This window comes from Lontra canadensis, unplaced genomic scaffold (assembly GCF_010015895.1).
Source record: "Lontra canadensis isolate GAN:19392208 unplaced genomic scaffold, GSC_riverotter_1.0 scaffold8, whole genome shotgun sequence".
In the NCBI taxonomy this organism is placed as follows: Eukaryota; Metazoa; Chordata; class Mammalia; order Carnivora; family Mustelidae; genus Lontra; species Lontra canadensis.
This window is the reverse complement of record NW_022631002.1, coordinates 11,459,220-11,473,015: the sequence shown is the minus strand read 5'-3', so window position 1 is coordinate 11,473,015 and position 13,796 is coordinate 11,459,220. Positions and strand designations below refer to the sequence as shown.

The following is a 13,796-nucleotide window of genomic DNA, read 5'->3' as shown; positions in this document are numbered from 1 at the left end:
GCTTATTTTTTCTACAATAGGGAATGCTTTGCTTTTCACATGAAAGAGTTATTATCAAAACGGATCTGGTTCGATTTCTGCTGTAAGCATCGAATCTCATTTTGGAAATAAAAACGTCTATCTGGGGAACGTAGGGTACTTCTGGGGAAGCTTATATCTCATTCAGTTATCAACGTACGTTAACTTGTGTACTTGGGGGCCCTTTAGGTTTTGGTCCCACATCATTGAGGAAGCTGGCCCACAGCTCGTCCTCCTTCTTCCTCCTTGCAGCCTCCGACCCCAGGCCTTCTTCCTGCTCTGCAGCTGCATCTCCCTCCTCACTGCTACCTCCCTCGGACTCCTCGTGAGCATCCTCCTCTTCTTCGTCTTCTAATGAGAGGCCACCTTGTTTTCTCTTCCTAATCACCAGTGGTCACAAGAAAAAGGAGAGACAAGACAGATCAAGCAAAATGATTTCAGCTATCCATTCCTCAATTCCAAACATAACGCTGCAAACCTGAGAAAACTTTAAAATCTGGGGACTACGGATTAACACCCACCCTAGGGGGAAGCAAGGGGGGTAAGCTGAGATTCTGTGGAAGAAAACAAGAACTGAGCTCTCGCAGTTAGCAATTTCCCCCAAACACTTAGAATCAAAATGCAGCGTTCTACTTCCAAGTCAGGATCAGCTATTTTCACCAAGAACACACTCAAAAATCACCTCGCTGAATCAGTCCATCCAGAAAGTGTGTTCCAAGAATATATACCCCAAATGGAGAACACTTCTATTGACGAAAGCCTTAAATTTATTTGCAGTTTCTTCCTAGAGTTCTCAGGGAAGAGGGGTGGGAAACCCATCTTATTCTCCCACTTTCTGAAAATTTGACAGCTGGATTACAGAAAAACTCAAGGACAAAAGAACTGGGCCCAAGACCTAAAAGAGTAAATTGTTTCTTAGTCTATTTTGATTTCAAGTGAATCATCTAATACATAAAATTCTTTTTTTTCCCTTTTTATAAACTATAACCTGCTTTTTTACTTCAATGCTCAGAAAGAAAGAAACACTAATCAAAGAGAGGTAACAGACTTCTACAGAAGCTTTTCATAGCTGAGCTAAATAACCTGTCAGAATTTTCATAATTGCGGGGGGGTGGGGGGGCTGTAATTCAGTACCAGGCCTGTGGAAAGTAATTTGCTAATCTTTATGAAAACTTTTTTTACTAGAGATTAACTCCGGATCAAATAACTCTACTTCTACAAATCTGATTTACAGATGTACCTGTACCTGTATACAAAGCCATAACAAAGAATATTCACTGCAGTCTTGTTTGTGGTAGTAAACACAGGTATAATCTCAATGGTCCTCAGTAAGGGAATACTTACAAAATGCAAGGTGGATCCATATAATGTAACATTATGCAGTCACTGAAAAGAGTAAGGTACAGCTAAATGTACTGGCACAGTACACATCTCCAAGATGCGAAACAACGAAAATGAGAAACTGTAAGTAGAGGCTGCCGCTCTTTGTTCTGGAGGGGTTTTTTGTTTGTTTTTTTAAAGAGTAGGAAATACATGCCTACCCACACACACAAGCTGTGTCTGACAACATAGTTCTTCTGAGGCAAAGAAAGCAACAAGCGCACACCGAGGGACCCATTTTTGCAGTAATTGAGTTTTTAATTTTTACCAAGTATATGTGATACCTATTAATTTTTTTTAATTAAAACTCAAAAACTTTTAAAGCTTCCCTGAGACTGAGAATTTAATCCTAAGATGTCACCAAACGCTTCCCTTGAATAGACAAAGGTAAGAAGCCCCTGTAGGAAGAACTCATGAGACCAATCCCAGCCATCTGGATACTGGGACAGTAGCCCCTTGCTCCTAAGGGCCTTGAGGGCAGCATCACCTGGCCGGAATGCTCTGAGCCTTTCTTTTTTTCCCTTTGGTTTTCTGTGTCTGCTCTTCAGCATCCACTTCATCTTCCTTCACTAATTCATTCACATCATCTTCACTATACTCTCCACCTGCAATCACATAATAGAGTGGTCAGACATATGGGAATAAAGGTTTTCACATCAAGACAAAACATTTTCTTTCATTAAAAATCAAGTCTAGTACTTTCCTCTATTCTCTAACTAAAATATCATTTCCTTAGGGAAGTCTTCCCATCCCTGAAGACTAGGCTAAGTTCCCCTATTCTAGGCTTCCATGACAGGCCAAATTATCCTCCATAAATGTACCCACTTTATATTTAACGTTTGCAATTTCTGCTATGCTCTACATACCACGCGGACATGGATCTTGTTTAAGTATGTGCTGGATGAATGAATAGAAACTGCACCTGTACGACTAAACTGTTCAAAGAAATTAACGTTCCCACTGTATCTTAGATATCTTCCAAAAGTAATCAAAAGAGACCTTGACAAAAAAAGGCCTAAGGACTACCAGTTAGACACAGCAGAAAGAACAAACATGTCTAGTTCCCATCTTCAGACACTAACAATCAGGGGTCCCCAACAACAGGGGTTACCTGGACGACCAGGATAAGCACACTCTGTGGGCACCAGTCAATAAATCCCATCCACCTGAAGATTCAACTGGATTTTTTCTATTTTACTTCATGTAGCCTTTTATTTGAAGTATAGCATACACACTGAAGAACACACAAGTCTACTGTACTGCTCAATGAAATTACACAAAGTGAACACACTTGTATAACCAGGCCCAGCTCAAGAACCAGAACATGAACCAGCATCCCAGAAGGCCCCTCAGCATCCCTGGAATGCCCCGTTCCAGGCATCAGCCACTACCCCATCCAAGGGTCATCCTGACTCCAAATATCAGAGATAAGCTTTGCCTCTCTTTGACCCTTAAATAAACAGAAGTCTACAAAATGCACACTTAAGTGTCTGGATTTTTTCACTCAACATTCTCTGTTGGTCACCCATACTGTTTGTTGTAGCTCTAGTTTATTTACTCCCATTCCGAAACAGTGTGTCATTGCGTGACACCATGTGTTTATCCATTCTGCTGCTGATGAACAATACGGCTGTTTCCAGTGTGGGGCTATTACAAATAGTACTGTTTTGAATATGCCTGTACATCCAATCAGCTTCTAAATATTTCGCTCACAATCAATCAAGGGCCACCAAACACTTAAGGAAAGCCTCCAAAATGAAAGGCAAGACTAAAAACAAGAAAGGAATTCAGGAGAAACAGAATTTTTAAAAACCCAACAAAACCCTTTATAACTCTGGCACCTGCGTGGCTCAAAGGGTTAAGCCTCTGCCTTCAGCTCGGGTTAAGATCTTGGGGTCCTGGGGTCCTGGGATCGAGCCTGACGTCAGGCTCTCTGTTCAGCAGGAAGCCTGCTTCCCCCCACCCCCTCTGCCTGCCTCTCTGCCTACTTGTGATCTCTCTCTCCCTGTCAAATAAATAAATAAATAAATATCTTAAAAACAAAACAAAACAAAAAAAACCCTTTATTATTAATATCCTCAAAGAGGGTCCCTGGGTGGTTCAGTTGGTTAAAGGTCTGCCTTCAGCTCAGGTCAAGACCCCAGCATCCCAGGATCAAGTCCAGCATTGAGCTCCCTGCTCAGTGGGGAGCCTGCTTCTCCCTCTCCCTCTGCCTGCTTGTACACTCTCTCTCTCTCTCTGTCAAATAAATAAATTAAATCTTTAAAGAAAAATAATATCCTCGAAGAGATAAGAGAAAATATGGCATTTGTGAAATAGTGACTTAAACATTTTTCAAAAAACTTTAAATTTTAGGGCGCCTGGGTGGATCAGTGGGTTAAAGCCTCTGCCTTCAGCTCAGTCATGATCCCATGATCTCTCTGCACAGTGGGGACCCTGCTTCCTCCTCTCTCTCTGCTTGCCTCTCTGCCTGCTTGTGATCTGTCAAATGAATAAAGAAAATAAATCTTAAAAAAAAAAACTTTAAATTTTTTTTAAACTCTTGAAAAGTACAAATATAATGGCAGAGATTTAAAAAAAGAACAAAGCTGATAAGAAGGAGCCAGTCATGTGAAAATACTCAGAATACACATTCAAGGCTGAATACCACACACTAAGTGATAAGTGAAAGTGTCTCCTGAACAAAGGACTGAGTTCCAGGCTAAGATGAAGGCACAAATTTCTGAAGACACAAATGTCATTCCGCTTCCCCTGAAACCCCAGTGAAATCATTACAGCAAAAAGACTTTTAAAAAGCACAAACCGCTTTTTCGCAACGGGTTTGCCGCCAGAACACAGGTGTCGTGAAAACCACCGCTCAACCTAAGCCAGAATGGGGAAGGAAAAGACTCATATCAACATTGTTGTCATCGGACACGTAGATTCGGGCAAGTCTACCACTACTGGTCATCTGATCTACAAATGTGGTGGGATCGACAAAAGAACTATTGAAAAATTCGAGAAGGAGGCTGCTGAGATGGGAAAAGGCTCCTTCAAGTATGCCTGGGTCTTGGATAAACTGAAAGCTGAACGTGAACGTGGTATCACCATTGATATCTCCCTGTGGAAATTCGAGACCAGCAAGTATTATGTGACCATCATTGATGCTCCAGGACACAGAGACTTTATCAAAAACATGATTACAGGCACATCTCAGGCTGACTGTGCTGTCCTGATTGTTGCTGCTGGTGTTGGTGAATTTGAAGCCGGTATCTCCAAGAATGGGCAGACCCGTGAGCATGCCCTTCTGGCTTACACACTGGGTGTAAAACAACTAATTGTTGGTGTTAACAAAATGGATTCCACTGAGCCACCCTACAGCCAGAAGAGATACGAGGAAATCGTTAAGGAAGTCAGCACCTACATTAAGAAAATTGGCTACAACCCCGACACAGTAGCATTTGTGCCAATTTCTGGTTGGAATGGTGACAACATGCTGGAGCCAAGTGCTAACATGCCTTGGTTCAAGGGATGGAAAGTCACCCGTAAAGATGGGAATGCCAGTGGAACCACACTGCTTGAAGCTCTGGATTGCATTCTGCCACCAACTCGTCCAACTGACAAGCCCTTGCGTCTGCCTCTCCAGGACGTCTACAAAATTGGTGGTATTGGTACTGTCCCTGTGGGCCGAGTGGAGACTGGTGTTCTTAAACCTGGCATGGTGGTCACCTTTGCTCCAGTCAATGTTACAACTGAAGTCAAGTCTGTTGAAATGCATCATGAAGCTTTGAGTGAGGCTCTTCCTGGGGACAATGTGGGCTTCAATGTCAAGAATGTATCTGTCAAAGATGTTCGTCGTGGCAATGTGGCTGGTGACAGCAAAAATGACCCACCAATGGAAGCAGCTGGCTTCACAGCTCAGGTCCTGAACCATCCAGGCCAAATTAGTGCTGGATATGCACCTGTGCTGGATTGTCACACAGCTCACATTGCTTGCAAGTTTGCTGAGCTGAAGGAGAAGATAGATCGTCGTTCTGGAAAAAAGCTGGAAGATGGTCCCAAGTTCTTGAAATCTGGTGACGCTGCCATTGTTGATATGGTTCCTGGCAAGCCTATGTGTGTTGAGAGCTTCTCTGACTATCCTCCTCTGGGCCGTTTTGCTGTTCGTGACATGAGACAGACGGTTGCTGTGGGTGTCATCAAAGCAGTGGACAAGAAGGCAGCTGGAGCTGGCAAGGTCACCAAGTCTGCCCAGAAAGCTCAGAAGGCTAAATGAATATTATCCCCAATACCTGCCACCCCAGTCTTAATCAGTGGTGGAAGAACGGTCTCAGAACTGTTTGTGTCAATTGGCCATTTAAGTTTAATAGTAAAAGACTGGTTAATGATAACAATGCATCGTAAAACCTTCAGAAGGAAAGGAGAATGTTTTGTGGACCATTTGTTTTTTTTTGTGTGTGTGGCAGTTTTAAGTTATTAGTTTTTAAAATCAGTACTTTTTAATGGAAACAACTTGACCAAAAATCTGTCACAGAATTTTGAGACCCATTAAAACAAAAGTTTAATGAGAAAAAAAAATAAATAAATAAATAAAAAGCACAAACCTACAAGCTAAGTTGATATGTAGCTGCATTGTACTAGTTTGTATTTGCAAAAAGCAACACAGGAAGGATAAACAAAATACTAATGAAAATAGGTACCTTATAAGGGTCAGGGTAGAACAAAGTGGGATAGTCAGGGGTAGAAGCAAGAATTCTCTGTGTTTATCTTTCTGAAGAATTTTGAAAAGCCCTTAAATTAAGAATAGTTTAAATAAACAAATACTTGTTTGAATAAATGTTTGAAGCAAAAACAAAACTGACAAGGGAAGGATTTATTCCAAAGACTTCAGAAACAGTATTTTGACTATACACCCTTAGCAAGACCCACTGTAATGATAAAACAAACAAACAAATAAAAACTCTATTCTGTGTAGTAATATTGATTTTGGGGGTTTTTTTCCTTTTTAATTTTATTTACTTGTTTGAAAGAGAGAAAGAGCATGACGGGGGACAGAGGGAAAGAGAAGCAGACTAATTCCCACTGACCAGAAAGCCCAATAAAGGGCTCCATCCCAGGACCCTGAGAGCATGACCTGAGGGGAAGACAGATGCTTAACCGACTGAGCCACAGGCACCGAATGTTGGTATTTTGAAACTATTTCCTTTATATAATAGGCTAAAGCAAGTAAGTATTATGTTATTGTCAGGCATCCAGATCTTCAAAGCAAGAGAAATAACCCACGATTATAAAAATCAAAGAAATCTGATGAATATTCAAATGTTAAAACTGAACTAAAAAATCAATGTGAGAGGCACCTGGCTGGTTCAGTAGGTAGAGCAGGCAACTCTTGACCTCAAGGTTGTAAATTCGAGCCCCATGCTGCGTGTAAAGATTACTTAAAATTCAAATCTTTAAGAAAAAAAAAATATCAATATGAACTCTCTTTTTAAGATAAGTATTTTCTAGTTCTGTTCACTGAAATGGCATAGAAACAATGTCACTTTGGTAACAATGGGCATCTGTTCAGAGTCTAGATTATATACCTTGATATAATTCATGATGAAAAGGGCTCCCAACTAATTTCAGGTCTGAAGGAAGGAAAGCATAAGGTGAAACTGGGACATCTTGCTCTGTCAGAAAGCAAGGAAGCTATTTAAGAATAAAGGGTCACATTAAAAGGATACGGCTCCAGCTTGAAAGAACTCCTAGTGGCCAAAAGTGATGACTTGAGCATTAAAAGGAGTAAATGTTAGTAGACTAAAACACACTGAATCAATAAAATCTCTAAGTCCTTTATGTTGTTCTTAAAAAAAGACAACGAATACATTGTACAGGGGTGCCTGGATGGCTCAGTCTGTTAAGCATCTACCTTTGGCTCGGGCCATGATCCCAGGGGTTCTGGGATTGAGCCCCATGTCTGGCTCCCTGCTCCGCGGCGAGTCTGCTTCTCCCTTTCTCTCTGCCCCTCCCACAGCTTGTGCGTGCGTGCTCTCTCTCTCTCTCTCAAATAAATAAGTAATTTAAAAATCTTTTTTTTTTTTAAGATTTTTTACTTATTTGACAGACAGAGATCACAAGTAGGCAGAGAGGCAGGCAGAGAGAGAGGAGGAAGTAGGCTCCCTGCTGAGCAGAGAGGCGAATCCCAGGACCCTAGCATCATGACCCGAGCCGAGGGCAGAGGCTTTAACCCGCTGAACCACTCAGGCGCCCCAGTTTAAAAATCTTTAAAAAAATAGCTTATATTGGGGCGCCTGGGTGGCTCAGTGGGTTAAAGCCTCTGCCTTCAGCTCAGGTCATGATCCCAGAGTCCGGGGATGGAGCCCCGCATCGGGCTCTCTGCTCAGCGGGGAGCCTGCTTCCCCCCTCTGTCTCTGCCTGCCTCTCTGCTACTTGTGATCTCTCTCTCTGTCAAATAAATAAATAAAATATTTTTAAAAAATTTAAAAAAAATAGCTTATACTTCTTAAAGCTACTATTAAAATTATTCCCTAGTTTGAAAGTTAATAATTAAAGAAGATGAATCAAACATTTATCCTGTCCCAATTGATGAGAGAAAGCAATACTTTACAGAAGAATATCAACTAATAAATGTAGAAGAACAACAGAATTAGAAAAATATCACTTTTCACACTGTAATGATAGAAATTTAGGCAAGAATTATTGTAATGTTCTCAAAAAATGAAGTTTTAACCATTAAGTATATTACAACACAGAATACTTCAGTTCCAAGGGAACAATTACACAATAGAGGGCTCAGGCTCTCATCCCCTGAATCCAGTGGTCGCAACCATGGGAACCAACCTGGGATTGTACATCTTTCGATGTTATACATTATGAAACACACAGTCATCTATAAGTTATTCTAGCCAAAAATATTTCATCTGAACCTACCAAGCATCTAGATCTAACTTCCAAAAATTTCAGAGCTTCAGAATTACAGTAAATTCAAAGGACAAAGGAATAACCTAAAATACCCAGGAGGGAGCAATAAGGCAAATCCAGAAGGTGAGACATTCTGCAAAACATACTGCCTGATCTCTTAAGCAAATCAGTGTCATTACAGAGCATGCTAGATTAAAACACATTTAAAGGATGGGACAACTAGATGATATGGTAGCCCTGAATCTCACTGTGATTTGGATAAACAAGCTACAGTTTATTCTGGGTCAAGTGGGAAAATCTGAATAAAGTCTATATAGGATGAGTCCAAAGTTTACTGAAACGAACAGGGAGAGACTGTTCACTGAAAAGAGCAAGTTATAAAGTAACATGAAAAAGTATGATTTCAAGATGGGGTTAAAATACAAATATCTATACCTGGGTGCAGAAAGGATCAGAGTTCACTACAGGATTCTCTAAAGGATCAATATTGATAATCCATGGGTGGTGGGAATGCAATGATTCTGTTTTTTTTCGCTTAACTGTCCAAATCTTCTCATTTTCTACAAAGCTCACACACTACTTTTGTAGTAATATAAGGTTATTTTTCCCCCTAAAAATGGGTAAATATTACAAACAGTTCAGACAAGGAGAAAAATATGGCTCTCATCTTACATATGTAAAAAATGCTTAAGTCCACTGATAAGAGATAAGCAAATTTTAAATTATATGCATGCACAAAATGATCAAATTGCATGGTTACTATGACCACCCCCCCAAAAAAAGAGACAGAGAAAGAAGCAGAATAACATCCCTGTAGATAAAAAAAGAACACAATGAACATATCTTGTCCAAAGACGCAGAGCTTTTTTTTTTTTTTAAAGATTTTATTTATTTATTTGACAGAGAGAGAGAGATCACAAGTAGGCAGAGAGTCGGGGAAGCAGGCTCCCTGCTGACCAGAGAGCCTGATGTGGGGCTCGATCCCAGAACCTCGAGATCATGACCTGAGCCGAAGGCAGTGGCTTAATCCACTGAGCCATCCAGGCGCCCCAGACTCAGATCTTCTAATCACCTTTTTAGTCCCCCATGGTTAAACATGAGCCAAACAACTACGAGTTAATGAAAATCTGAGAAAGTATCTAATAAAACCAAAATACACAGGGTGACTAAAAATCACCATGGAGAAATATTTCCTCGTATTATGAGGCTAGTATTATCTGATACTAAAACAAGACAAGGAAATCACAACTACAGATAAACATCCCTCAAAAACAGATACAAAAATTCTCAACAAAATACTAGCAAACAAAATTCAGCAATGTACAAAAAGATTTTATTTATTTATTTGGGGGGTAGTGCGGGCAAGCAGTAGTAGGAGCAGAGGGGGATGGAGGGGGAGGGGGAGAGAATCTCAAGCAGACTCCATGCTAACTGTGCAGCTCAATTCAGGGCTGGATCTCACAATCCTGAGATCATGACCTGAGCCAAAATCAAGAGTTGGACACTTAACCAACTAAGCCACCCAGGCACCCCACAATGTATAAAAAGAATAATACATCATGACCCAATGAGTTTTATCCCAAAACTAAAAGGCTGTTCAAAATTTAAAAATCAATTTTTAATATTTTATCAAAATTTAAAAATCCCAAACACTGTAATTCACTATACTAACACGAAGAAAAATCACACATATTCCTACCAATAGATGGAAGAAAAGCATTTGACAAAATTAGCCTCTCAGCAAATCAGGAGTAGAGAGAACTTCTTTAACCTGATAAAATGCCTTGGTGAGGAGCAGTATACTCACACTGCCAGGGTTCAAATCCCAGCTCAGCTACTCTGTAGCTGAATGATTTTGCGCAATTTGCTTAAATTCTCTGTGCCTCAATTTCTTTGTCTGCAAAATGGGGAGAAGAGCACATACTCAGTAGTGTTATGTGAGTGAGCTAGTAATGTCTTAGTCAATGTAATGGACTTAAAACATGCAGACACAAAAGGCATCTGTAACCCATAGTTAATATGGGTTTCACTAAATAGTGAAACACTAATAATCTCCTCTTAAAATTGGGAACAAGACAAGGATGTCCGCTCTCACCACATTCAACATCATACTGGAAGTCTTATCAAGAATAGTAAAGCAGGGGTGCCTGGGTGGCTCAGTGGGTTAAAGCCTCTGCCTTTGGCTCAGGTCATGATCCCAGGGTCCTGGGATTGAGCCCCGCATTGGGCTCTCTGCTCAGCGGGGAGCCTGCTTCCCCTTCTCTCTCTGCCTGTCTCTCTGTCTACCTGTGATCTCTGTCTGTCAAATAAATAAATAAAATCTTAAAAAAAAAAAAAGAGTAGTAAAGCAAACAAAAGAAACAAAAGGCATACCTATTGGAAAAGAAGAAACTGTTTCTTTTTTTTTTTTTTTAAGATTTTGTTTATTTATTTGACAGACAGAGATCACAAGTAGGCAGAGAGGCAAGCGGGGAGCGGGGGGCGGGGGAGGGGCCGGACAGGCTCCCTGCTGAGCAGAGAGCCTAATGTGGGGCTCAATCCCAGGACCCTGGGATCATGACCTGAGCCAAAGGCAGAGGCTTTAACCCACTGAGCCACCCAGGTGCCCCAAAACTGTTTCTATTCAGATATCATGGTCTGTGTCTTATTTGGAGGGGGCCTTGGAACTGTTAATTTTGGTGATGGTCACTCAACTAGCATTTATCAAAACTGATAGAACAGTACACTGAAAAGAATAAATTTTACTGTACATAAGCTAAACATCAAAAAACTTAAGTTAGTATCAATACCCATAGAGCAATAAGATACTTCACTATGAAATGAGAACATGAGCTATAAAAAACGACTACAGAAGAAAAAAGTTATTCAAATTTAAAAATATGAAAGGAGGAAAAAATACAAGAGTTTAAGATACTGAGAATTCTTCCACTGAGTGGAAAAAAAGTTAAGAATTAGAAAATATGGGGCACCTGGGAGGCTCAGTCATTAAGCATCTACCTTCAGCTCAGGTCATGATTCTGGGGTCCTAGGATTGAGGCCCGCATCTGGCTCCCCCCTCAGCAGGAACCCTCCTTCTCCCTCTCCCGCTCCCCCTGCATGTGTTCCCTCTGTCTCTCTCTCTGTCAAATAAACAAAATCTAAAAAAAAAAAAGAGAGAGAAAATAGGAGATAAAATTAGAGGGCCAGTCCAGAAGATCTAAAATAAGAGTCAATATCTCAATGTTTCCAGAAAAATAACAGAAAATGAAGAAAGGAAATTACCCCCCCAAAAAACATTCCAGAAGCCAAACACTATGGATGAAAACTGACTCATACCACACTACATCATTGTGAAATATCAGAAAAATCAGGAATAAAGATTCTATCAGCTTCCAAACACAAACAGGTCTTATATAAATGAACAGAAATCAGCAAAACAGACTTCTTAATTGAAACACTGGAAGCTAGCAAGTAATAAAACAACACCTTTGGGACGCCTGGGTGGCTCAGTTGGTTGGACGACTGCCTTCGGCTCAGGTCATGATCCTGGAGTCCCGGGATCGAGTCCCGCATCGGGCTCCCGGCTCCGCAGGGAGTCTGCTTCTCTCTCTGACCTTCTCCTCACTCATGCTCTCTCTCACTGTCTCTCTCTCAAATAAATAAATAAAAGGGGCGCCTGGGTGGCTCAGTGGGTTAAAGCCTCTGCCTTCGGCTCAGGTCATGATCCCAGGAACCTGGGATCGAGCCCCACGTCGGGCTCTCTGCTTAGCCGGGAGCCTGCTTCCTCCTCTCTCTCTCTGCCTGCTTCTCTGCCTACTTGTGATCTCTGTCAAGTAAATAAATAAAATCTTTTAATAAATAAATAAATAAATATCTTTAAAAAACAAAACAAAAACAAAAAAAAAACAACACCCTTAACATTCTGATGGAAAGCTATCATTACCATTACCATATCATTATAAAGCCTAGAATTATTATTACAAAACACAGAACTCTATACCAGACAAATTATCAGGTATGCCCTGGGGTCACATAATTGCTTTTAGAAATACTATTTTGACACCGTGAATGTCTATTATACATACATCTTCTGTCTTCAAGTAGTTGAGAATTTATTCTCATTTTTGTGGAACATACCAAGAAAAAAAGATAACACAAGTTCCAAGAAACGGAATCCAACAGAAAAGGGAGATAAATGGAACACCCAGAGTGGTGATGGAGACAGAAGATCCTAGGTTTAAAAGTGATAAAACCGGGACGCCTGGGTGGCTCAGTTGGTTAAGTGGCTGCATTCGGTTCAGGTCATGGTCCCAGCGTCCTGGGATCGAGTCCCACATCTGGCTCCTTGTTCAGCAGGGAGCCTGCTTCTCCCTCTGCCTCTGTCTGCCTATGCTCGCTCTCTCTGACAAATAAATACATAAAATATTTTTAAAATAAATAAATAAAATTTTGAAAAGTTATAAAACCAAGGCAAACCAGAGGTCAGAAGGCAAAGATGGACTTCAACATGAAAGTAAAGGATTCTTTAATCAATCGAATTGCCTTGGGAGACGATTTATAAAATTCTGTGAGTTTAGGGTCAAATTAACATTAAGGTCATGGACAACTACGCAACGGCAAAATGACAATTATTAATTCCACACAAAATAAGTAGAGTAGGAAAAGCAATCAGAGTATACACCACATGGTTCAGACCTGAATGTGGTGTTCAGTTATTACAAAAAAGTAAACAGGGAATACTGATCTAACCAAGATTGGGGCATAGGAACAATGGCAGTCTGGGGAGTTGGGGAGGGCCTGAGGGTGGAAGGGTGTGTGTTAGGAATGACCCAGATGACCTAGGAGGGTATTAAAATAAGATCTACCAAGCATGGGTTAAATCAACACAAAACGAAAATAGATTAAAAAGTGGATAAAAAAAGTAGATTAAAAAGATTAAAAAGTGGAAAGCAGCTTCTGAGGAGGAATGAACAGGGATGCAGAGTGATGGGAACTGTTAGTTTTCAAATAAAGGCTTTTGAGCCTTCTTTTTAAAAAAGATTCATTTATTTTAGAGATGGAAGGAGGGGCAGAATCCTAAGCAGGCTCCACCCCTACCAGGGAGCCGAACCTTGGCTCAATCTCACCACCCTGAGATCACCACCTGAGCCAAAATCAAGAGTCCCACCCTTAACAGACTAAGCCACCCAGGCGCCCCAATGTTCAAGTATAGGTATGCACAACTTTGATTAAAGTGAAAACTAGTTTACAGGGCACCTGGGTGGCTCAGCTGGTTAAGCGACTGCCTTCGGCTCAGGTCATGATCCTGGAGTCCCAGGATGGAGTCCCACATCGGGCTCCCTGCTGGGCAGGGAGTCGCTTCTCCCGCTGACCTCTTTCCTCTCATGCTCTTTCATTCTCTCTCAAATAAATTCGTAAAATCCTTAAAACAAACGAAAACTAGTTTTCAAATAACCACTTTGGCCATTACCGTAAGACCAAAGTTGATGGACAGCAATGGGAACGTAATCAGGGAA

The 13,796-nt window shown here is 40.9% G+C and overlaps 2 protein-coding genes across 2 annotated transcripts in view; one reads left to right on the top strand and one right to left on the bottom strand.

The window, feature by feature from the left end:
• The window catches only part of CFDP1 (craniofacial development protein 1), a 124,185-nt gene that overhangs the window by 109,412 nt on the left and 977 nt on the right, over positions 1–13,796 (bottom strand). The window contains exons 2-3 of the mRNA XM_032853945.1: positions 1,886–2,003; positions 179–398 (exon numbers count right to left, since the gene is read on the bottom strand). Coding sequence (XP_032709836.1) covers positions 179–398; positions 1,886–2,003 — 338 coding nt within the window. The remainder of the gene's footprint in view (positions 1–178; positions 399–1,885; positions 2,004–13,796) is intronic.
• On the top strand, positions 4,208–5,817 carry LOC116865641 (elongation factor 1-alpha 1-like). The gene has a single exon (XM_032853943.1). It carries the CDS (start codon positions 4,271–4,273, stop codon positions 5,651–5,653), a length of 1,383 nt encoding a protein of 460 aa, XP_032709834.1. The 5' UTR covers positions 4,208–4,270; the 3' UTR covers positions 5,654–5,817.

What these genes read in the sequence shown, in the direction of transcription:
- LOC116865641 (XM_032853943.1), top strand. Translation starts at nt 4,271, where the DNA reads ATGGGGAAGGAAAAGACTCATATCAACATTGTTGTCATCGGACACGTA.